This window comes from Eurytemora carolleeae, unplaced genomic scaffold (genome assembly GCF_000591075.1).
Source record: "Eurytemora carolleeae unplaced genomic scaffold, Eaff_2.0 scaffold573, whole genome shotgun sequence".
NCBI lineage: Eukaryota > Metazoa > Arthropoda > Copepoda > Calanoida > Temoridae > Eurytemora > Eurytemora carolleeae.
Window position 1 is genome coordinate 144552 of NW_019397425.1, and position 23851 is coordinate 168402.

The following is a 23851-nucleotide window of genomic DNA, read 5'->3' on the forward strand; positions in this document are numbered from 1 at the left end:
CATGTACAAAATTGATAGGAGGGGGGGTCCAAAAATCGTATACTAGGAAATTACCAAGCTCCACCTCCAGAGCGATTTGAAAATTTTGTAGGCAAAATTCAAATTAATATTCAATTTTAGCGTGAGAAGAATGTATAGCGTAGTTTATTTGTGAGATAATTTCCAAGAAAACGTTTTTTGGACCCGGCCCCCCCATTCCTACTCGTATCAATTGGATGGAGACAGATCATATGGAAAATTTTGAACATATAGCTGCTGAGTGCTGGGTTCGGACCCCTAGCCGCGTCGCTCGGTCACCTAGCCTGTCCTGCCGCAGCGCTTGGCCCCCAAAGATGTTCCAGCCGCAGCGCTTGGGCCAGAAATTGTCTGAACCCAATCTCTCTTTGAAATACTACAAAAAAATATAAATTTTGAGTTCATGTACAAAATTGGTCCATAAAGTTATTTAAATATTTTGTTCCATTTCCATGACTTGAAAATGACACTTTTTTTAGAGGTTTGGAATTTTTAATAATTATGTATGAGTCCGGAACTCTGGTCTGGGTAAAGATGCGGGGGTACCCGCTCTGGCCTGGTAGAATTCAACCTGATAGGGTTAATAACTTATACAAACAAGGTAACATACTGGTAAAGGGGGGAGGGGTAATTTTAACCTGCAGATAGTGTTAATTTAACATGTAAACTTAATTTTAAAAATAAAACATATTTTTCCAGAAAAAGTAAAATTAAATGTTAACAACAGTTAATTTAAATCCCATATTAGTTATTGTATAGAAGCTCGGGGGGGGGGGATTAAGTCCCTCTAAATAAACACTGACACATTTTTATGATAATAAAAAAATGCATAAGAAATTTTGTTTGCGAAACCTATAAAGCTCATACTGAAGCTATTTAAAAAATTTTTTTTGAAATTCCCTGATTTTATCAAATTAACTTCACTTTGTTTCATGTGTAAGTATGATAGAGGGAATATTCCACTTTCCATTGAACACTTTTTCACTCCTTACAGTCGAGAAACCGTTCTAAACAGTATACTCTGAAAGTACCATTGAAAAAGAAGTTACATTCTTTTCCTAGCTATAACACTTCCAGAAACATGGAATAACCTTAGTCTTAATCTTAAGAGAATCTCAACTTTCGATAATTTTAAGAAATATCTTAAAAAAGATATCTTTGATTCATTTGATTGAAGTTTGTAAAAATAGGTCCTCTAATCTTTCATTTTTACAAGATGGGTGTTGTTCTTTAGCCCCCATGGTCTCTGACTCCTGATCTGGTTTTCTCTTCTCTAGTTGTATTATTTCAGGATATAGCATTTAATCAGCTATGCTAGCAATATCCTTTTGCTATTCTAATAAGAAGAAAACATATTTAGTTACAATATTGTTATTTCTGACAACTTTGTAAATTTAACCGATATTTAGCAATTGAAACGATATTTTTATTATTATTCTTATATTGTAGAAACAAGATATACGAGCAAGGCGCGGCGTTCAAAGCATAGTTTGTCCACATGACGAAGCTTAAACCTTTTTTTATACTTCCCTTGAATTTTGCAGTTTGCACAGTTTGTATATTAAAATTCACGGAGGTGGGAGGGGGGGGGGGGGTTCTTGGTGTTAAAATAATTCAAGATACAAATATATACGAGTCACACTAATTGTTTAATGGGTTTTTGACATCACGTTTTTCCTGACTTAGAATTCCATAAATGACCCAAGTAATATTATTTAATTGTTTTAGAAATCAGGGAGGAAGTGAAAGTTACCTATATCATTTTTTTTAAAGTTGAGCGTGGAGTTAAATATCACGTGGAGTTTTTAAACTACCGTGGAGAACATGCCTGGGTTCCCTCCTCCGCCCTCTCCGCCCTAGACTTGACGAATGTTGGCGAAGACAGGTAAAAAACAATCTTAATTGGGGGATTTTGTTATGCAACTTGGATGATAGTTTTGCAGATTAAGTACGATTTTCAAGTTATAGAATATTTTTAGAGTGATCAAACGGCAAACATTGAAGTTGATGCTGCTCTATTTTCTTTAAATATAGTCTATATTTATATATATATATTCAGACTGAAATTGTAAAATTTTGCTATTGAACCAGTTTTACTATATCATTCAATCATTAATGTCTCATTAAGTTCGGCTGATTTCTTTTAACAATTTAACATTATTAAGCAATTCAATAAATAGTAAGGTTAAATGGTATATTATTATACAAATGTGCGTGTTTGAGTGCTAAAAGTATCATTTAGTAAAATTACCGTTAACGGAAAACTAAAAATCATATTGCATCAGCTTGAAAAGTTAAGTCAGTCAGAGTAAATCTTTACAATTGATCATGAGTGGATGTACCTTGCTAAAATTTAGATTTTCTCCTTCAGGAAAATTTGACCGAGATATTTTGATCTTAGTATTTTAGAATTTTAAATCTTAGACGTTACTTACTGATTATCCTTAAAGGGTAAACTTAATTCTATTACATCATTTAACTTTTTATGTAATGGGGGGGGGGGGGTTGTTTTATTTGGACATCTATACATGATTTAGAGGAAGTTGGTTGGGGCCAATTTACCCCCCCTCCAACAGCAGCAGGAATGATGAAGTTCCAAAAATTTCAAATAAATTAATCTTGCTTCATGAATAAAACAAAGATCTTCATTCTTCATCATTTCAATTCTTGGACCAAAGTTCTATTTGATAACCCGCTTTTCTCTCCTCTTCTTAAAAATGTATGATCTAATATCCAGGAAACAGTTGCGTTATAGTAAAAAAATATTTTCCCCAAAAGTTGACCCCCCTAGACGAAACCTCCAGTACGCCCTTGTGATATCTAATGATTTTATAATCAAGTCCGGTGTAGTGCATGGGGACACTGCATCTCCCTCCATGGAAACACCTCCCCCTAAAGTTTAACCATTTCAACACAGTGCTAGACATAAAAAACAATGTTAAAACATTAAAAATTATAAGCTTACATATATTAAATACGCATTTAGTTCTAAATTTATTTTAAAGGGAGTAAAGACAAATAAGGTATTTCCTGTCAAAATGTCGTCTTCCTTTCAAATCATCAAAAAAAATCATATTTATTCAAGTCATAGATAATTTTTAATGTGTTTTTCCAATCAAAATACATTAATGAATTTAGGAAAATGTCATAACATTGCTTTTTATGTCTGACATTGTGTTGAAATGGTTTACATTTCAGGGGGAGATGTCCTTACGTACGACACCTGTAGATTTTGACAACCCTTTCCTACGGTGTTTAGCATGCTAGATCTAAATCTATATCTAAATTTTAGTTGTCTGTTTGTTTGCTTGTATCCAATAAACGTCAAAACGGCTGAACCGATTAGTCCCAAACTGTTTTTGGTAACTCACAAGACCCAAGGGAAGGTTTATCTGTGATTTGAGAACATATAAAAATTTCCACTGTGAAAGAAACAGTGAGCTAAATTTGTTGCAAAGTGAATAAATACTAAAGTGGAACAGACTAAGGCAACGACGACAGGTTGGGCCATAAGGTTTTATTTGGTTTGGAATTAATTGCATGAAAAGATTTCGTTTGGAAAGTAAACACTAGAAAAAATAGACTAAAGACCCATGTAAATGTCGTCTTCAGATAGAACTACGAAATTTTCACGATTGAAAATCAAAAAGTTTTGTATGTTTATATGTATTTTATATGTAAATACTATTTAGTCGCTTAATCAATTCATTGATTTTGCCTGGCATTTCTAAATCTATAAGAATTTATCTTTAAAACTGACTAGTTTTGTTCTTTCAAATCTCACTCCATTNTTCTGGGCACAATGCCTGTTCCGATCGGTTCAGCTGTTTTGACGTTTATTGGATACAAACAAACAAACAAACAAACAGACAAACAGACAGACAGACAAGCCAAATTTATATATAGATATATACATATTTATATTTACTTGGGACATAAAATGTCGTCATCCAACTATGAGTTTGGCCCACTTTAGTATTTATTCACTTTGAATTTGTTGCGCCTTAAAAGCTTAGTAACGAGGAAATGCATTTAGATATAAGTAAAGCAAACAAACTAACGAAAAGATCAAACCACTGGACATGCATTATTGCTATAAGGAAAAATTAACTTATATGTATTAATAATTACGAGTTTCAGCATTTGCGCATTGCAATTTTTGATAACTCTAATGACGATTCCCGTCATGACGAAATCAAAGTTTAGAATATGTTAGAAACGCTGAATGTCAAATTAAAGCAATTCAAAAAGCTTTGGGTTGTTATTTTTTCCAACTAACATTTATAGTTTTATTGGTATATGCTCAATGCAAATGGAACCTAACAAAAATAATGGAATTCTTAAACTCAAGAAATAATCTTGATACATCCCATCGTAAGAATGCATCAAGATTATTTCATCTCTTTAAGAATTTCCCTAATTTTTAACATACGCCAATCTGTATTTTGAGATTTTGTTAAAAAATTGCTCAATTTTAGGCCAGGGAAATATCGAACCAAAGCAAAGAAATATTATGAATATCATAACGGAGCTGTTCAACTTGCAACCAGGATACTACAGCAACAGGAGAAAGAAGGGATGAGACAGAATAATTCAGAACAGATACAGGAGAAAGAATCTCTGCAGGCTCTAGAAGAGGAGGAAGCAGATCAGTCTCAGCATCAAGACCAAAAAGAAGAACGAAGAGGGATAAAACGTAATTCGGAAAAACAAACTTGTATGAAAGAGATGGAGCAAGAAAAGGAAAGTGGGGGAAAGAGAAGAAAAGATAATTTAGGTTATGAAACTCAAATCTGTCTGAAGGTAAAGATTATAGGTTAATTATGACTTTTTTATCCTTTTTTACTATCTCTTTATTTAACATTGTTACGCACTTAAATCTGTTTATATATTAGCTTCTGACGAACTTCATCAATTAGAGTCTGAGATTCATTTTATATTCTAAAGATAAACGAGAGGTTCACTGAAATTTTTCAGTAAAAAAAAAAAAATTTATATTTTTTTTTCTTTACAAATCATCTTAATTTATATATATACTAGCAGAAAGGCCCGACATTGCCCGAGGAAAAAAAAATTCGAATTTTGAAAAAAAAAATTTGCAAAAAATCGAATTTTTTAAACCTATTACACCCCCCGGCCACCCATGAGTGTCTACAAAAAATTCAGCCCAATCGGTCCAGCCGTTTGACCGGCTATAGGCAACATTTATATATATACAAATGTCTTGTTTTATTATATAGATATATTCACTATAGGTTGTCTTACGAAACATGACAGTTGAGACTTAAATATCGTTTAAGACTTTTGTACTAATTTCTAGCATTCATTTGTCAAATTAAAATTAAAAGCAACAAATATAAAATATCCCCAGTTCTGCCATTTTTGTTCTTATAAAAATACCGGAGATTCAATAGATTTTGTTTAGAATTCAACATTTCTGATTTTATTTTATAAACTGAAATCTGAACAAAATTCTTAATATCTCCGGTAATATTGAAAGCACAAAAAAAGCAGACCAAATTTTGGTTTCCAGGACTAGGTGAGTTTTGGGGTCAATGTTTCAAGAATCATAAATGTAAAAGTAGCTTGTCAAATGAATGCCGCTTGTTATTTCTAAGATCAAAGACGATATTTAAACTCTTTCTCTTCAGTGTCATGTTTTGTGGGACACCCCCTTCTGTTGTCTCTCCGGGACCAGACTTACGGAGACAAGATAATATTTGAATAAGTATTTATTTTAAATTCGGTTCTTAGGAAGATGAAATAAAGCAGTGCTTTGATGATCCAAAAGAAAGAAAAGACGAATCAAATGCAATGGAGGTAGAAGTAGAAGTCTGCCTTGAATCAAAATCAAGAAGTGGCGCAAGAATGAAGACTGGAGTAACAGGTCAAAAAGACGTAGGAGTAGAAATGCGAGCATCTGAAAGAAAGGGTGCAGGAGCAACATTAAAACGGGATTTAAGCACAGTAAGAAAGAAGAAAGGAAGAGCTGTAGGAAAGAGATTGAATTCAGCTGGAAAAGGAGAAGAAGAGTTAGAACAGACTAGATATAAAGAGACGGACGCTGCTGAAGTCAAGAATAAAAGTACAGGTGATTATACTAATAAAGAATACTTAGAAACCAACAGTAGCATCCAAGAACGTAAAGTGACTGATGAGGAAACGAATACTATCCTTGATGTTCAATTCTCCAGGAGCATAAGATTAACAAGATCAAAATCGCAGGTTCCACAGTTTGAATTTGAGAAAATACTTGCCACGACTCTAATTAGAAAGAAGAAGACACATAAAGAGAAAGAACAATGTGTTAGCAAGGCTAACGCAGAGATTGAAAAGAATAGGAACGGAATTGACATGGAAGTAAATATTGAGTTTGAGAAGCTTAGTACAAGTGATTTAATTTATGTGACTGAAGAAGAGTCATCTAAGGAAAAGAACATTGCAGTGGAAGATGAGGAGGAGAGATTTAGTAAAATAGAATCAAGAAACCTGAGTCAGTCTGAGAACCAGAAAGCTAGAAAGTCCGGAAAAGCCAAGAAAAGGGTAAAGAGAAACTTGGAAAGTTTGATTCAGAAAAATGAAGCAAGGGAAGCAGGTAAAATCAGAATGAATAAAAGCATAGAAGGAGTAAACGAACTGTTGTCAAACAATGACGAAAAAGAGATTGGTGAAATAAACAAGGAGAGCGGAAATCAATGTATATTAGGAAATGAAGAGAATAAGGAGATCACTAAAGATCTTCAAGTTCTGCAGATGCCACAGGATGTTGTTGGAAACCGAGACAGGGAATTGGAAAACCTGAAGAACAATGGTGTGTCTAGATTAAGGAAACTAAAAGTGAAATACACAAAAAGAAGGAGAATATCAGTACAGCAAGTAAATTCTGCATATAAGTCTGTATGGCTTAGAAAATATAAAACCCAGAAAAATGTACAGAAAGAAATTGAATTCAGGAAGTCACTGAAAGTGAAAAATAGCAATATTAAGAAGAAACAGGGTCCGATAGTTACCCATAAGAACCAAGAAATGGGCGCAGAAGAAGAAAATTCTGATCTTGGCAAACAAGGAAGACTTGAAATGATCGAGACAGGAAAAGAACCAATTTCTAAAGAGGAATCTTATTCCAAGGGAACTGATCTTGGTGAACCCATGAACGATCTCAATCCTTTGCTGGACATTAGTTTGACTGGAAATATTCCTGTTCTTGAGGCTCTGCCTCATCCCTCATTTCTTCCTTCACTTGATGATATAGGATCCATATTTGATGCAAAGGGCTCAGAAGACCTTATAAATGAACCTATTATTGCATCTCAGGATTCTATGAGTGATCATCTTTTGAGCTTATCCGATATTTCGCGTGAAGACTTTCAAACTGAAAATGTTAAAGAAAATTTACCCAAAATTAAGAGATTTCGTTTGAATGAAGCATTAAAGACTACAGAAGAAATTAGTAATGAAGTATCAGATAATACAGAAGAGCTGTCTAATGAAGCATCTTCCAATAAAGAGGAAGTTATTGCTGAAATATCTGACAATACAAAAGAAGTATTTAACGTTGATGCTTCCAGTTCAATATCCGGATATGAGATGACCAGTTTTGGCTCTGGAGCTGAATCCAAGTTAGGATATAAACCCAAGGGAGAAAATGTTCCGAAGATAGATGCCAAGAAGCTACCCCTCAATATCCTCTCCTATTCGTCCTCTGATTCGTCCATTGTCCAGGTAATCTTAACTTTACATAAAAACAAGCTATATTAAAACGATGTGCGCTTCAACATATTATATAAACTTTACTTTCTTAAATTTAAAAATTTTTTTATCAGTGCATGAAGTAAAACATAAAAGAAATTACGAAACAGACCTATTTTTCTTATGCGGGATAAGCTTTTTTACAGATCTAGATGACAAAATCTGAATTTGGCTTTTTGTGTAATATTTGTGCCATGGATAGTACAGATTGACAAATTTTTAGATTTCTTTATCATTTTATGTCAGAAACACGATTACAATTTAAAGTATACAGAATGTGAGTTAAGAGAATTTTTACAAAATTATAAAACTTTCCTACTCTATAGAATGTTAAGAGGAAAAGACTATTGAGAAGGAAGAGATCAAATAAATCCAAAGAAACGATGAAAAAAGTTGAATCAAAATCTTCCTCTTCTAAACCAGATCTGAAATTGAATTTTAGTAAGAGCATGTTTAAGAAAACCTTGGTCAAAGACGTGAGCAAACCTAAAAAAGATGAGACAAAATCAAACCTCAGAGGAAAGTTTTATTCAAGTAGATCAGAGAAGATGTGTGCGTTATCATTAGCCAAGCAATCCAGGTATAAACATCCGGGGAACAAGTCTAACTCCAATCTTGTAAAAAACAATATAATTAAATCTGGAGAAATCAACAAATTGGCAAATGAGGATATTTTGGGACAGAAGAAAACTAAGGTAAAATTGAAAATTGGATTCCATTAAATCATCTCAATAAGTAGAATTTTACATACAATTTGAATATGCATAACCCTTTTCTTTAACTGTGCATCTTTTTCAGATGATGTCCTGTTTTAAAATTCCGAAGATAAGGAAAGGAGAGACACAAAATCACAGAAGGTAAAATTATGCTTTATGTTTGGACATTCAGAAAGTAAGGGGACATATTCTCTTTCATACTGTCCTGGTCACTGTTTCAGTGGGGGGGCGTGAATTAAAATTTAGACTGTTGCTGCATTAAGAATTTTTTTATAAATTTTATAATTCAATCGGTTTTTTTATTGTTCTTAAATCGTTTTGAATGTCAGTTTACTTCATGATAATCAATGTTTTGTTGAGAAAAAGATTTTCAACATTATTTATTTTAAATCTTCTCTCGAATCTATGATTTTTTACGAATCAGTGATCATCACCACTGCTTAGGATTGTTTGTTTTGATGCGGATTTAGATCTGCATTATATATAATAAGATCTGTATCCGGCTCGTAATTTTTTAAGTAATAAAATCTAAAAGTTCTACTCATTTTTGTCATTGCCGAGACAGATCTCGTAAAAGTGAACCAGGCGGATCAAAATCCGGATCTTGCTCCTGGATCCGGATCCAGGTTATGAACATCTCTTCAAGATTTACTGATTTTTTTTAACAAAGCAGAATTTTCAAATTATTTTTCTTCTTTCTTTCCGCTTATTGTTATGCTAAAACTTAATGAACCATTCAGAGATCAGGAAATTTTTATAATCTCTTCTAACAGTTCAGATTTGGATTTTAAGAGCAAATCTTTTTTTTTTGTAGTTTTTGGTCGATTTTTTGCTCCTTGGATCCAGGAAGCCAAAATCTTGTCTTGAGGATCCAACGGATCTGGATCCTAAGCACTGAAATAAACATAATTCTAGATAAAATACCACAAAATTCTATTATTTCACAATATATAACCTTTTTTTCTAGCTCTGAATGGGGTCATGTAAAAGAAGCGAGCACTGCAGGTAACACTGTAGGGAACACTTTAGGTAACACTGCATGTTAAAAAATATAATACTAAAGATCAAATTCTTGAATGTTTTCAAAGAAATTATTTTTATCTTTATTTATAGAAGCTTCAAATAATCCTTCTGGAACCACTGGCCTTGAAGACCACGCTACCACTGGTTTCAATGACCAAAGGTGGAATTGGGTAAACAACTTTGATCAGGGTTTGCCCGAAAATACAGAAAGAGACTCAAATTTAAGTCACATCAGGCAATCTTTTCATCAATCAACCTTTCCCCAATCTGTTCACGATCATCTGAATTTTCAAGATCACCGAACCCAGTCTCAGGTTCCAGCTCCATATTTTCAAACTAGTCAGTTAGATCAGTCTTCCAACTTTCTCCAATATCATCATCAACGTTTGCAAGATCATCGCACTCAGTTCCCCGAAGGTTTAAATAATCTAGATTATCTCCAGATTGATCTAAATACATCTGTGCACTCTATCGAAGAGCCTGGCAGCATCGAGAGATTTAGGTGGTTTATGTCATCATTATTTTCTCTTAGTTTACTTCTCATGATATTCATGTTTATATTGTCTTCCCTAGTCCGATCTTTTAGCTTTTTATTATTTGCTTATGCTTATATGTATTTCATGGGATTTTTAGACTGATCTTGGTTAAAGCTTTAATTTTACAGAGAAAATAATGTTGCTACAGTGGTGGGTTCAAACATGACGAGAGTTATCAAGATTACAATAGCGCACATGAACAATTTCGAGAAAAAGCATACAACGAAAAAGAATTTGCTCGACAACTATCAGAAAACCCAGTAAGGATAGAAAAATCTAATTCGAGATACGAAAAGCATTTAACAGAAAGTAATAGAAAATCAAGGCGGTCATATGAAAACAGAAAGAGGAGTGAATCACCAGAAGAAAGACGCTCATCAAGGCTATCACCAGAAGACCGAAAAAGATCTTCTCGATCATATATAGACAAAAAGAGATCAAGAGACAGGCAAATATCAAGTAGACGACCAGTAGATGAGAAGAGATCAAGCACATCGTTGGTAGACAAAGAGAGATCAAGCCGCTCATTGAGGAATAAAAGATCAAGCCGATCACCAAGGAATAGAAGAAGATCAAGCCAATCATCAAAGAAAAGGAGATCAAGTAGATCATCAGAAGATATAAAGAGATCAGGCCGATCATTAAGGAATAGAAGGAGATCAAGTCCATCACCAGTAGATTATAAGAGATCAAGCTCATCTTTTCTGAGCAAAAGAAGACCGAATGAACCTTTAGTCGACCTTTATCAATCGTTGGTATGTAAAAAGAGATCTAAAAGTTCATACCCTGCTGTCCCCATTAATAAAGACGAAGAAGGAAGCTGCAAACTTAAGAAAAGATCTTTATCCCAGAACCAGCTCAGTTCTAACTTGCTGGTTCATATTCCAGAGGGCAAAAGGTAACATTGTTGAATCAAAAACTAGTTTTTAAAATATCATAATATTATTCATATCTACATTTTACATGTACGGTGTGTGTGTTTTAATTAGTTTCTTGTCCCTATGTTTATTTAAAGTAAAAATAAATTTCGGAAGAGGAATCTAACTTCAATTCAAATTGCATTAGACTTGAATTGAACCTGCTTAAAGCAAAAGGCAGCACATGCAACTAAATAAAACGCGCGCTCAATAGATATTGCATTTTTGGGATTTGTTTTTCGTTCCAATTAAAGGTTAATTGACCTTTAATCAGGATATGAAATTAGTCACTTCTTAAAATTCTTAAGCTAATAAATTATTAATTCACTTTGTAAAAACAGTGAATATTTGATGACATTATTTAAAGATCTTATTTTTAAGCAAAATATCGTAGTCATTTAAACAAAAGATAAGACATTGATTATCCGTCGTAAAAAAGAAGTACATTTGAAATCGAACAAACAATATATGAATAATGTATGTTTTCTTATGTCCATAAGCTTAGATTAATTGATCAAGCTGATCAGTGATCAATATGAACTACTTCAATTAAAGATAACGGTTATGCTCTGCATTGTATTTATCCCGCACCAGTATTTGTCAAAGATTTTTAGCAACATTTTTTTTCTACATAGTTAAAAGGACTGTAAACGTAATTTCAAGGGAACCTTTGTGCTTAAATGGCAATGCCTGATTCACAACGGTACTCCCAAACTCTTTGTTTTATCAAGTATGAATTAGATATCAATGTTTTATAATTATAAAAACTGAGAATTTTCAAGTTTGGCTTCTCTGTAAAAGTGATTTGCGCATTTCTACTGCAGGAAAATATTCAGAATTTTTCGAAATAATTTTATACCTAGAAAACGACAAGGATGCTTCTACATTAGCAGATAAAGGTGTGTTACAGGGATTGCCATCTTTGCATGGAGGGTCACTTGAAATTACGCTTTCAGTCCCTTTAATATTTTTAGAGAATTTCTGAAGAGCTGGCTTAATTCGTCGGGAAATATGGTGCAAAGTACTGGTATTATATTTTTTTTTATCTCAGGCTATTGTACAATAGGTGAATTGATTAAGTATTTCTTACTATTTTTATTTTAGATGGGTCTCTTTTCTTAGATTTAGCATATTTTTAAAAGACTGGGTCGACCTTGAAGTGTTGCCAGACGAGGTAGGGAACCCCCGGACGCCATGAGCCTCCGCTGTGCAGAGACAAGCCTCCACTATGCAGACACGAGCATCCGCGAGTTGCTAGGCAGACCAAGCCTCCGCTTTGCAGAAATGAGCATGCGCAACACATCAAAATGTGCCTGTGTAATACAGACGGTTTTTTAAACTTGTTTTTATGTTTAAATAAAAGATTTTTTTTGAAATTTTTTGACATAGTGGCATGAGAGGCTTCTCAAAGATGAGAAGTATTTATTAATTATCATAAATAGTGCCTAATTGTGACTAATAAAGTGATATCTAAAACTTTAAAATATTTTTTACACTAAAAGGAAAATATTTGAATTTAATTTTATTTCATCTTTTATATTCTTTGATTTTAGCGATACCTTTTTTGAAGTTCAAATTAAATCTAAACAATTTGTATTTATTATTTGAATCTTAAAATTTTTCAAAAAAAGGTATTGTTTAAATTAAAGATTACAACAAAACAACCCAAGTTTACTCTAGAAATATTTCTCCAAATATCTTCCTTTCTTGTTAAAAGTTTAATATAAATCTTATAAACCACTATATTAGTCCATATATGTTTCTAATCATGACAATCAATGAAATTCTTATGCCACTAAGTCAAAAAAATTGTTAAAAGTTTTCATCACTCATAAAAACCAAGATTTAAGAAGCTGTGCTGTATGGTGGAGGCTCGTTTACTGCATAGCGGAGGCACGGTCTGCATAGCGTAGGCTTTGTCTGCATAGTGGAGGCTCGGTCTGCCTAGCGAATCTGGGATTCTCAATGTCTGCATAGCAGAGGCTCATGGCGTCCGGGGGTTCCCTCCCTAGCCAGAACTTAGCCGATGATTTTATCCTATTTAATCCTGTTTATACCTTTTTTGTAGCAAAACATGTGTACAATATAATTTTTATGATTTAAAAAAATACAAAAATGTTTTAATTTTCCCATACTTTATGAACGAATGAAAATTATGAAAATGTAAAAATTCCAAAATAAGAAAAATCCTTAAAAATGGTTTTCAAATTACACTCGCAGAAGAAATAAAGAAGTGTGAGATCTAGAAGGATAAAATTTACGCCATAAAATAACTGAAATATAGAACTTTCTTTCTAAATACGCCTTGATAGTAAAAATTTAACTAACATTGTTTGCTCAGTAGGAGTGCGGAACAACGAGTAATATTTATTTTTTGAGCAATTTAAAGGAAGGTTTTGCCCATTGGTCAGAATTATCTTGAACTAAAAATGAGATTTAAAAGGGAAAAAATCTTATGAATATTCTATCTACTATCCTGAAAGATTGTCCTTGGATTTACTTATTATTTGATTACCCCATTAGTTGATCTATGAGTTTTTATGTATGTAGATTGTAGACCTAAGATGAATGGGGTTTTGTTTGTAAACTAATTTTTCTATCACGTTTTAGAACTATACAAAGAACTTTCTTTGTCAAAACATTAAAATAAATGGTGAACAAACTTCAGAATTTTCAGAGCTTTCTAAATCATTTTAACAGCTGGTTTATTTGCAGAAAATTAGTGTCTGAGCAGTCCTTAATGTTTAATTTAAGCAAAACTTAACCCCTTCACCTTAGGTCAAAACATATTAAATCATTGACATTTTGTTGGTCTTGGTTTTTGCCTGATGTTTGTAATTTGATTCTTTATAGATTTATAGATTTATAGATTCTTCTAGAAATAAATTTTTTTTTCCTTCTAGAAATGAACCCCAACCCTGATACTGAAGATGATGATGGTTGTTGTGGTGGTGATGCTGATGAATTTAAGAGGAATCTGCTTGTCCATGGGGGCAAGGGAAGCGCAGCAGAAGTCCATGAATGGAAAAGCTATGAGGAGTCAGGGACTAGCAAGCTAATGACTAGAGTTCCTCGGGAGAGGAGATGGTCCAGACACGTTAATGATCCAAACGGAGGCTGGTCTGATTTTAGTCCGCAGGTTCAGGATCAGAGAAGGAGAAGGTCTTATACTAGACAAACAAGATTTGATGATCCTGGAGGGTCAACCGTTCCCACCTCAGGATTAGAATCAGACTGGTCAAGGTTAGATTTTTTTTCATTGTATAGCAAATACTTGTCTTTTCATTAAAATTAGGAAACAGCAACGCTTTTGATACTCTTGATTCATTAATATTGTACTAAAATGTTTGAAGGATAAGGAATTATTAATATTTAAATGAAAAATAATTTTTTAATTTGTTTGAAAACTAACAATATGTTGAATTAGAGGAAAAGATGCTTGGATTGCTGATCTGCCCCCCTACACTCTTACACCTGCTGTAGTAGATCAGGTAGAAGTTTTTAGATCTTTTTCATTTTCTTTATTAATTTTATTATTTTTAGTTGAAGGAAAAGCCTATGGATAGCCACTGCCATCTAGATTTTATATTCCAAAGGTTTGTTTATTTTCTTTCACATCTATCGTTAAAGAATACAGATATTACAGGCAAGAGGAGAAGGGGGGAGGGGCGTTTAAGTGTACATAAATATTTGGGACATTGAAGTGGAGTTATAGCTTTACCTGTTGTTTACAAATGTTTTGAATTATGGGTTTGGTTGTTGTTTTTGAAAGCTGTAGAGATTTTACTTTATTTTGAATCGAAGATTAAATCTTCTTATATATAAATATATATATATATGTGTGTGTTTACGCTTGCTTGTTATTAAATACCTATAGCCGGTCAAACCATAACACTCCAAAGAGTTTTAAACAAAAATTAAACGTTTTCATTTGCCTCACTGGATGACATTGAAAAGATGGCATTCCACAAAAAGCATTCTTCCAAACCGAAAGATTTAGAAAGTAATAACATGAGACAAGCAAAGTATCCTTTAAATAGATTTTTTTCATGGAGAAAGTTTTGTATTCAGATGTAAACTATAAAACCAGATGAAAACCCAATGGGCACATGCAACAACAGATATTCGGCTATGTGCTAGTGTTAATGCACAAGTTACACTGTACACTCGCATAAAAACTAATTTGATGCATTTGTATCAAATTAATTTATCATTTCTCTTAAAGGTTGCCTAGAGAGCTCAAGATTAATACCTGGGATGGATTCAAAACAATCCCTGGCATGGATTCTTATGATAAGGTAGATCTAAATAGAATAATTACACTTACAATCATTCTTTTGAAATCTCACTTCCAAAATATGTTACCTATTTTGCAAATTTCCATTAATGGTGAAAGCCGTTAATTTTGTATACTTTACCCAACCTGAACTAAAATACTAAGAACCTTTAATTAGAATGTTGACTCCAAATAAAAAGGTTTTCAGTCTTAAATTTTGAAATCACATCTTTAGTCTAGGTTGGGGTAGGCATAATAATAAACCGCTTTTGCTTTTAACGGAATTTTTCCTAGGTCTAACCAATATTACCCTTCTGGGCACAATGCCTGTTCCATAAGTTTGTTGTAAGTAGAAAGAAGTTTTCATAGCTAAATCAAAATTACCCAAATGGGGTTAATCCAATCTTATATACGAAATTGTTTGCTTAGTTACAGAACACAAGTTTAATCTACTTTTAGTTTGGTGGCCTTATCACTAACTTCTGTGATCCACGGGTAAGATTTATCAAAAATAAAACAATGATACAGAGTGTTTCTTATCAAATTAGATTATTTCCAAGTTTGAATTCCAAAATATGCAAAGAATTTTCTAGGAAACAAATTCTGATCAGTCACAAAAATTAAAATTTAGAGTTATGCACAACAAGTTGAGGGACACCCTGTTTAAAAATGCAACAATTAAAATAATTTTTTATCTCTTATTAACTTGCAAAATAGCCTAGGTTTTTTCTTACTTGATCCTATACTGTTTTACAGTACAATATTTTCTTCTTATTATGATTAGTTTTACAGTTTTGTCAATTTTGACATTGCATTTTTAAATTAAAATATGCATTAAATTATCAAATATTATTTTTTATAAGTTTTTTTTTCTAGGATTGGAACCTCCAGGAATTCAAATATAATTAATATAAAAGCTTTGATACTGAAACTCTACTATTTTTTTCTATTTTTATCTATAGGAAAAAAGAGTTAAATATAAAAAGATAATTCTCAAAAGCAAATAATTTTTAAAAAGTAATTGTTATCAAATTTATGAAAAGTAATTATTTTTTATTCCTATTAAATTAATTTGAATATGAAGGAGTTTATCCAACCAAAGCTGATGAGTTATCTTCAATGTGAAGAAGGAATCTATTATACAATAGGTCAGACAGTAAGTTACCCCTTGGAAAATTGCTCATTTGGGAATTTGCCACTTGAGAAGTCGCCCTTTGAAGCAAAGATAAAGTAGATTATTGTGATATAATGTGTTAATAAAGATGCCTTTTAATGCTGGGTTTTTTAAGGTTGTCATCCTCACTGGGGTAATTTTATGGAGGACACAGGAATTAAAGCCATAGAGAACATTGTTAAAATGGACAGGTACAAATTTGACCTTTATAGGAATAATGAGATATGAATTAGTTTTGGGGTTTGATTTTAAATTTTTTAGTTTTTATGGAGAAATCAAACCAACGATAGAAATTTTAACACAAAAATATTTTTTATTTTCTTTTTGTAAAATGTTTGAAACACTAATATAAAATTAATTATTGGGCAAGGATCAACAAGGGAAGAGATAAAGGGATAATACATTTCTTAGGGTTGGTAAGTGTGTTGCGATAGGAGAGTGTGGCTTAGACCTAGGTCCCAAAAATAGGTAAAATCAATGATACTTGAATCTGTCGGAACCTATTCTAACTATAACAGGGTGTCCCAATAAACATGGGAATTTAGAGACAAATTCTAGGTCGTGTTTGTTAAGATTTAACCTTGTGTTACCTTATTTCAGTGGTCAAATTAAAATTACGTCTGCTAGAGTATATTTTAAGTAAACGGTAAGACTATTTTGTTATTCTGCAAAATGTTTTATGACGTTCTGTATCATTTACATGCAAGATTAACTGTGAAAAGAAATAACTATAAGTGTTAGTTCTCATTTTACAAAATACATCAGTTTCCAATCAAAACGCAAACAATCAAATTCTTAACTGTAGAAGACGAAACATCTATGGATTTACAGCTTTCCTAACAGACATAACGATGAAAAAATTATTTTCAAATGCGATAAATAGATTGTTACTTAATTCCCACTTTTATTGGGACACCTTGTGACAATTTTTGGTCATTCAACTTTGTTTGATATTGTTACTTGTTTTATGTTTAAATATTTATAATAATACATAATGGTACATTGGTTGTAGTAAAAAATAACAATAATTGTATTATCTAATAGCGTTCCAATGGTAATCCAAAGAGAAGTGTTTAAACAGCAACTGCAACTGGCAATTAGGCTGAACATACCTCTTGTCTTACATATCAGGTAATCAAAGCACCACCAAAAGTGTTAGAAATTTCTACATTTACTATTCTTAAACTATATCAATATTAACCATGGGAGAAAATACATGCATATAAAAGCGACCGCTTTTTTGGCTGGTTTTTTTTCATTTTTCTCTTGGGATAAAAATATTGCAAACTAAAAGCAAACTTTAACAGAACAGTTTTGAAATGTTAGAAGTTATTAAAAGTTTAAAAAACAAACCAAAACAATTACCAACCCTATGTATTAAGGTATCTTGATTTCTTATCTTACCCTGACTCAGTAAGTTTACTCTTACTTTAACTTCACTTACTCTTATTTTGAACAAGGAATGCTGAGAAAGAGGCTATGGAGGTTCTGAATGAGGTTGGAGTTCCAGTAGGCTATTACATTCATAGGTCTGAACTATAGATCATCTGCCATGGCAACAATTTTAATTGACCTTCCATATTCCCAGCGGTTCCCTTTAAACCATTGACTGATAAAGGATGATGACAAACTTTTCCTGATTTATCTACAGAAACGCTCGTAATTCAGGGGACAAAAGTTTCATTTCTAACACTGAGTGTTTCCACATTTTATCTGTTAAATAGAGAATATCGATGATTTATTTTCAAGCATTTTAAACAAACAGTTTCCCGGGCATTTCTAGTTAAATCTTTAATGTAAGAACAAATGATATTAATGTTTTAATTTCTCTATGCTGTAATGATTTTTAAATTATAAAAGTACGGTTTGTTTTTATTTCCTATTTTGGTTATATTTTACCTTATCAAAAACTCTTGATTTGATTTGATGATTTGTTACGTAAGTGCGTAAATGCTTAAAAATTGACATTGATATGAATTCCGGTAATTGTCTCAACCAGGATATGTTCCGAAAACGCGACTTGAGCTGAAATCCGTTAATTGTTTCAAAATAAGGATATGTTCGAAAATGAAATCAAGAATCATCAAAAACTAATTCTCACACCTTATTTTTAGTTTAAAATTTGACATTTATTGTTTCAATATATAGTTTAGCCATTTTTTTTCTAAATATACGGTGTAATTTTGTTCTACTCGTCTTGGATTTAAAGATATATACTCTTGAAAAAGAAAACTATGCAGATTTGGCCCATTTCTAACACCCAGTGCTAGAAATGGGCCTAGTGTTAGTTTTGAAACTAACATCCCTGTAACTGTTGAATACGTTTTATTTGCAAGCTGTGACGTCATCTAGGTGAGTTCACAAAGTACGGTAGTGTACACTCCAATTTTAGGGCTTTTAACTCAAAATTTAAGAGACATAAAAATATTGTAAGTTTCTTGATGATCAGTCAAAGGTTTATAGGGTACCCTTGTGAATCAAAGGTTTAAAGGGTACCCTTGTGAATCAGGGATGTCCCTCCTTTAAATGGAAGGTCTCTAAAAATAATGCCTAAGCCATTTAAACACCAATGTAGAAGAAGAAATTAAAACTCAAACTGAAGCATATGAATATCTGAATCCCCATATTTTTTATATTTGTTTGATTGACTAGGCACTGTTTCATGGGAAACACGAACGACTCTAACGCATGGATGGAACGCTTCCCTAACTCCGTTTTTGGTAAATTTATCCATTTGAACTTGTATCAAGATTTCAATTAAAAATACCAATTCGTCAAATAAATTGAAACAACAATTAATTTGATATAATTTATGTCTACTAAGTTTTTATTTTGCTAAAAAATCATTTCTCTCTTCTCCCCCCCCCCCACACAAGCTAGTCTTTTGATTTGAGTGGTTTTAAAGGGAACATTAAATGTTCTCCAGCAAAAAAACAAAACAATTTTATTAGATGGTAAAGTTTAGCTAATTTTCCCTATTTCCCCTCTTAATCTTGAAAATTCCCCTCTTAATCTTGAAAATTCCCCTCTTAATCTTGAAAATTCCCCTCTTAATCTTGAAAATTCCCCCACTGCAAGGTCCGAAAGGGGGTTTAAAAACATTTTCTACTTCGTTTTCTTAATTCTTCTTTTAAAATATACTGTTCATACTAAGCAAAATATTTCAATTTGTTAAAAGCTGAACCTAAGAGAATTTTTAGGATTTACAAATATAATTACGTTCCCCAGCATGCATCATCTTCATGAGGTTGTTAGGTAAATATAGTTAATTTGTTTCCAGGGAAGGTGCATATTCATTTTTAGATTTCCCTAAAATACAACTGAATATTTATTAACAAGTAAAAGAAAGGTTTTTACAAATTAAGTTGCTTTTCTAACTTCAGAGAGTAAAATCAAATCTAAAGGAGTTACATGGTCTCAAATTCGTACCAGTAATGCCGCTTAAATTCTACATCAATTTGCTCATATTAGATGTGGGGGGGGGGGATTTTGTATTCTAGTCTTCCTTTGATACGATATTTGATAAATGATAGTTCTAAAGTTCTCTTTTCGTTTGTTAAATACTGTTTCACCGAAATTTGTTAAGGAATCTTCCACTTCAAATGATAGTCTTGGAAACAGATGCCCCTTACTTCATACCTAAGGAATCATTACACAAACACACTGAAAGTTCAAAACAATTAAAAAAAAATGTTATTTAAAAAAGACTTAATATCTTATGTTTTGATTGTTAAATGATCTGTAGGGAGGAAGAGGAGAGAGTAAAGATTACAAGAATGCAGACTACCCTAAACCAGTTAGGATTATTTTTTTTTTCTTGAACCAATCCTGATTTTTAAGTGCACTGTATACAGTGTAGTTACAGTGAATAATATCTAACCCATTATAGTATGTTGTACCAAAGGCCAATCTTGAGATTTATTAAAGTGCAGAATTTGGTTATTCTCATGATGGTTCCCGGCTGACACTGCATTTGAAAAATGCACTTAAAAATTTAACAATTAAAAATCATAAAAATAACTTCTGTTAAGGAACCGGTTGATTTCAAGAAATTGAATACTTGCCATCGAAAAAAGAAAATTGATAGCGATTTTAGCCTTAAATTGAACTTCCACCCTTTCCTTGAGTTTATCATTGATATACATGATAAATGCGACCTTTCTGAAAAATGTGGTAATTGGAAGAAAGAAAAGATTTTTACAAATGAAAAAAATGGCCTTGTGTTTCAAAATTAACTAATTTTGATTAAGTTAACAAGCAACCTGTTCCTAAGATAAAGTCTATAAATCTGTTCACCAAAACCTTTTCTTTCCCTTGATTTTGTTCAGGTTCTAAGCTCTCGGAACCAGGATCTCTCTCATCCTCTCCAGGTTCTCAATGTAGCAGCTCAGGTTGCTGCTCTCAAGTAAGTTGCAATTCATCAACTATTACCTGAGCAAAGCTAAAAACACAGTTTTGACATTCATATCACATATATCCATGAAAAGTTGCATACCTTTTCAAGAATGGGTCAATCTTTAGTTTTTTCTATGCCTTGGCTTTTGATTTTACCCAACTTACACTTTTTTTGTAGCCAAAGACATTTACATTTTAGAACCATAAAACACTTGATTTTAGCTTCAGATTTTAAGGAGTAATGGCACAATTCTCATTGGTTTTTGCGCAATAGCCAGCAACCTTTGGATCACATTGTGAAATTTCTCATGCTTATTGTTTAAAATTTCTCATGATTAATTAAATTCGAATATTTTAAAAATAAGTATTTCATTTTATTTTTATTTCTACTTCCTCTGAAACATTAAGCAAGCAGTATAAAAGTTATGTGTTTACAAAATTATTATCAATTACTTAATATATTTTCTTTTTATTTTAGAGGATTATCTATTGACGAGGTTCTTACAGCGAATACAAGGAAATTATTGGAAACTTTATAAATATTATCACATCTTGATGTTGGAACATTTTATAGAAAGTTTTTTTTTAAAGATATACTTATGTTACATTTATTGATACCATATTATGGGAGGTTTTGTTAACAAAAAAATTAGAAGATTATTTTAAAGGATTCTCAAAATGTCCGCCGTCATTCTACAAACAAAAAGTCGCTCTTTTCCTGAAGTTTTTTTGGCTGCCTTCAGGAGATTGTCTCTGGTGACGCTTTTTGCACACTTCTCCATGGAATTCTTCATCTGGTCGGAGTTCTAGGTTTTGCATCAAAAGTACACTTCTCAGCTATACCCCAGACGAAAAATTCCTGTGGATTCAGGTCCGACTCTTTACAGGCTAGAAAAATTCCAGGCGGTTGGAGAATGGAGATGACGCGGTTCTGGAGATACTCCTAACAATCTTGTTCCATCCTGCACAAACCATAGTCCTGTCCTATTCGCAGGACCACTAACAGACGGTCAAACCTTCGTCTTTATGTTTAAATACTGATCCCCAGTAACTGAACCTTAAAACCAGTTAACTCCACCCAATGTTTCCCTATGGTTCTCTTTCCTCAGATCTTGAACTTCTTTCAAACCTCTCAATTATCCTCTTTACCTAGTTGTAACTCATGAATTTTTGGGAGAGAGTCTACTAACAAACTTGCAAACTAATGAGAAGATTCTAGATTCAGCTGAACTAACCATATTTTCTGCTCCTTAAAGAATATTGTCCTTGAAGATTTAAAGCTAGAAATAACAAATTGAAATCTGTACTGAGTGGCCATAAATTCCATTATTTATTGTTGTTTTTTCGCTGATTTTTAGAAATACAGTAACCTCCGATAATAAGCTTTCCATATTATTTTTACAATAACATAATAAAACAGATTTTTGTCTGTAAAATGTCGGTGAATGAAATGTCTTCACAAAACATTGTCTTTTCTATGCATCGTCTTATTTAAGAAATGACTTCTGTAAGATGTCTATAACTATAGAAATTAAAATGTCCAATCTTTTTTTTAACAGTACAGTTTAATATTTATCTGATCATACATCTGTTTTCTTTTCTTCTCTTTTAGATCTACGCATTCTAATCTCTTTTAGACTAGAAAAAAATGCATTTTGACACAAATTTCTGATTCATACTATTCTTTAATTTAATCTTGGCACCAGAAGTATTAAATTAAGTATAATAGAAAGTTACTGTTTGTGAGTAGATATCAGAAGTATATGCAGTTTTCAGTAATGTCTGACTCAACAACTGTTGAAGGTTAGCTTCAAACACAATTGAACCTCAATATTCTTACAGGTTGGAAAAATAAAAGTCACACTGCACTTAGCGGGGTTTGAAAATTTTGAGTATATCTATTGTCAGAGCTCCACCTTAATATGAAAAATGGGATAGTTAAGGTTAGGAGTGGATATTTTTGAAAAAAGAATTCAATTATCTCTTGTAAGTTAACCTCGGACAAAGTGCTTCAGAATACGGCCTTGTCAAAAGCAAATCTTTTCCTTGCAGCCGGCAGAGTTTAAAATGGTATAATAGTGAATGGTGTACAACCTATTAGGATTCTACTTTCTATGTTTCCATTTTCCTTATTTCTGGCAAGAGGGAAGGGGAAGAGAGAGAAAGAGAGAAACCCCTCCTTCTCTGCACTATTATTTTCTTTTTACCAAGTAGGATGTACTGCCATATTATTCCTTACAGGTTTCTGTTCAGCAACAAGAAACTGAAGAGTTGTACAAGAACCTGACTGATCTGAGCTCCCTTGATGCTTACAGATAGAACCAGATTCAATTGAAAAAATGAATGTCTTTCCGACGAGTTCGGATACTTAATAACAGCTAACCAGGGTTGTTATTAAGGAGTATATATAAAGATGCCAGTAGAAAAATCTGGGTCCAGCTAGGTAAAAAACCTCCATCTCCAGGTTAATTCAGTGTTAAAAGATTAATGCAGGCCTTCAATGTTTCTTGTAGTTCCGTTTTTTTCTTTGTGTGCAGGGGTATGAATATACCCCCCCCCCGCCTAAAGTTTCTCTAGTTTGCGATTTTCTCCCTCTCACCCTGTATCTCTGAATTCTGTAAGAAGCGCCTATCAAGACCCAGTGTTACTTCTCTGAACGCCAAATGTATACTGAAATTTCCTGTCTATAATTTTTGTTATATGTGAAATAGAAATGTCTCAACACCCTGAATGTCTGTTGTACGCTTATTATGCTTCTTGTAAACAAATTATTTTTCCCATTGCAGATTCTATATTATATTTTATGCTTGCAAGCCAAGGGGTAAGAACTGAAAAATTACATCTTTAATTTATTTTTTTTCTGAAAAAAATCATTTTTCCCGCTGACTTTGTTTTTGGTCAATCAATTTTTGTTCTTACAATCTCAAGAGTCAGGTGTGCCTCCCATCCCCTCCTTTACCCTTCCCTCCCCCATTATATAGAAGTTAGGAGGTGAATCTGAAGTATAAAATTCAAATTTTAATTTTAATTTCAATAATTTTTCTGCTCAG

The 23851-nt window shown here is 32.6% G+C and overlaps 1 protein-coding gene across 2 annotated transcripts in view; it reads left to right on the forward strand.

The window, feature by feature from the left end:
• LOC111714215 (uncharacterized) overlaps positions 1–23851 on the forward strand; it is a 28531-nt gene that overhangs the window by 4340 nt on the left and 340 nt on the right. Inside the window, exons 2-28 of one of the 2 annotated variants that reach the window (XM_023489275.1) lie at positions 495–616; positions 1789–1900; positions 4494–4818; positions 5770–7737; positions 8091–8459; positions 8563–8621; positions 9448–9509; positions 9594–10005; positions 10188–10937; positions 11931–11983; positions 13860–14199; positions 14384–14447; positions 14500–14552; positions 15182–15254; positions 15692–15727; positions 16109–16123; positions 16317–16380; positions 16522–16597; positions 16818–16874; positions 17451–17537; positions 17867–17935; positions 19059–19126; positions 19607–19661; positions 19993–20050; positions 20152–20202; positions 20735–20811; positions 21280–21318. In XM_023489275.1, the coding sequence (XP_023345043.1) occupies positions 495–616; positions 1789–1900; positions 4494–4818; positions 5770–7737; positions 8091–8459; positions 8563–8621; positions 9448–9509; positions 9594–10005; positions 10188–10937; positions 11931–11983; positions 13860–14199; positions 14384–14447; positions 14500–14552; positions 15182–15254; positions 15692–15727; positions 16109–16123; positions 16317–16380; positions 16522–16597; positions 16818–16874; positions 17451–17537; positions 17867–17935; positions 19059–19126; positions 19607–19661; positions 19993–20050; positions 20152–20202; positions 20735–20811; positions 21280–21318 (5514 nt within the window). The remainder of the gene's footprint in view (positions 1–494; positions 617–1788; positions 1901–4493; positions 4819–5769; positions 7738–8090; positions 8460–8562; positions 8622–9447; positions 9510–9593; positions 10006–10187; positions 10938–11930; positions 11984–13859; positions 14200–14383; positions 14448–14499; positions 14553–15181; positions 15255–15691; positions 15728–16108; positions 16124–16316; positions 16381–16521; positions 16598–16817; positions 16875–17450; positions 17538–17866; positions 17936–19058; positions 19127–19606; positions 19662–19992; positions 20051–20151; positions 20203–20734; positions 20812–21279; positions 21319–23851) is intronic. The other variant, XM_023489276.1, reaches the window with a different exon arrangement.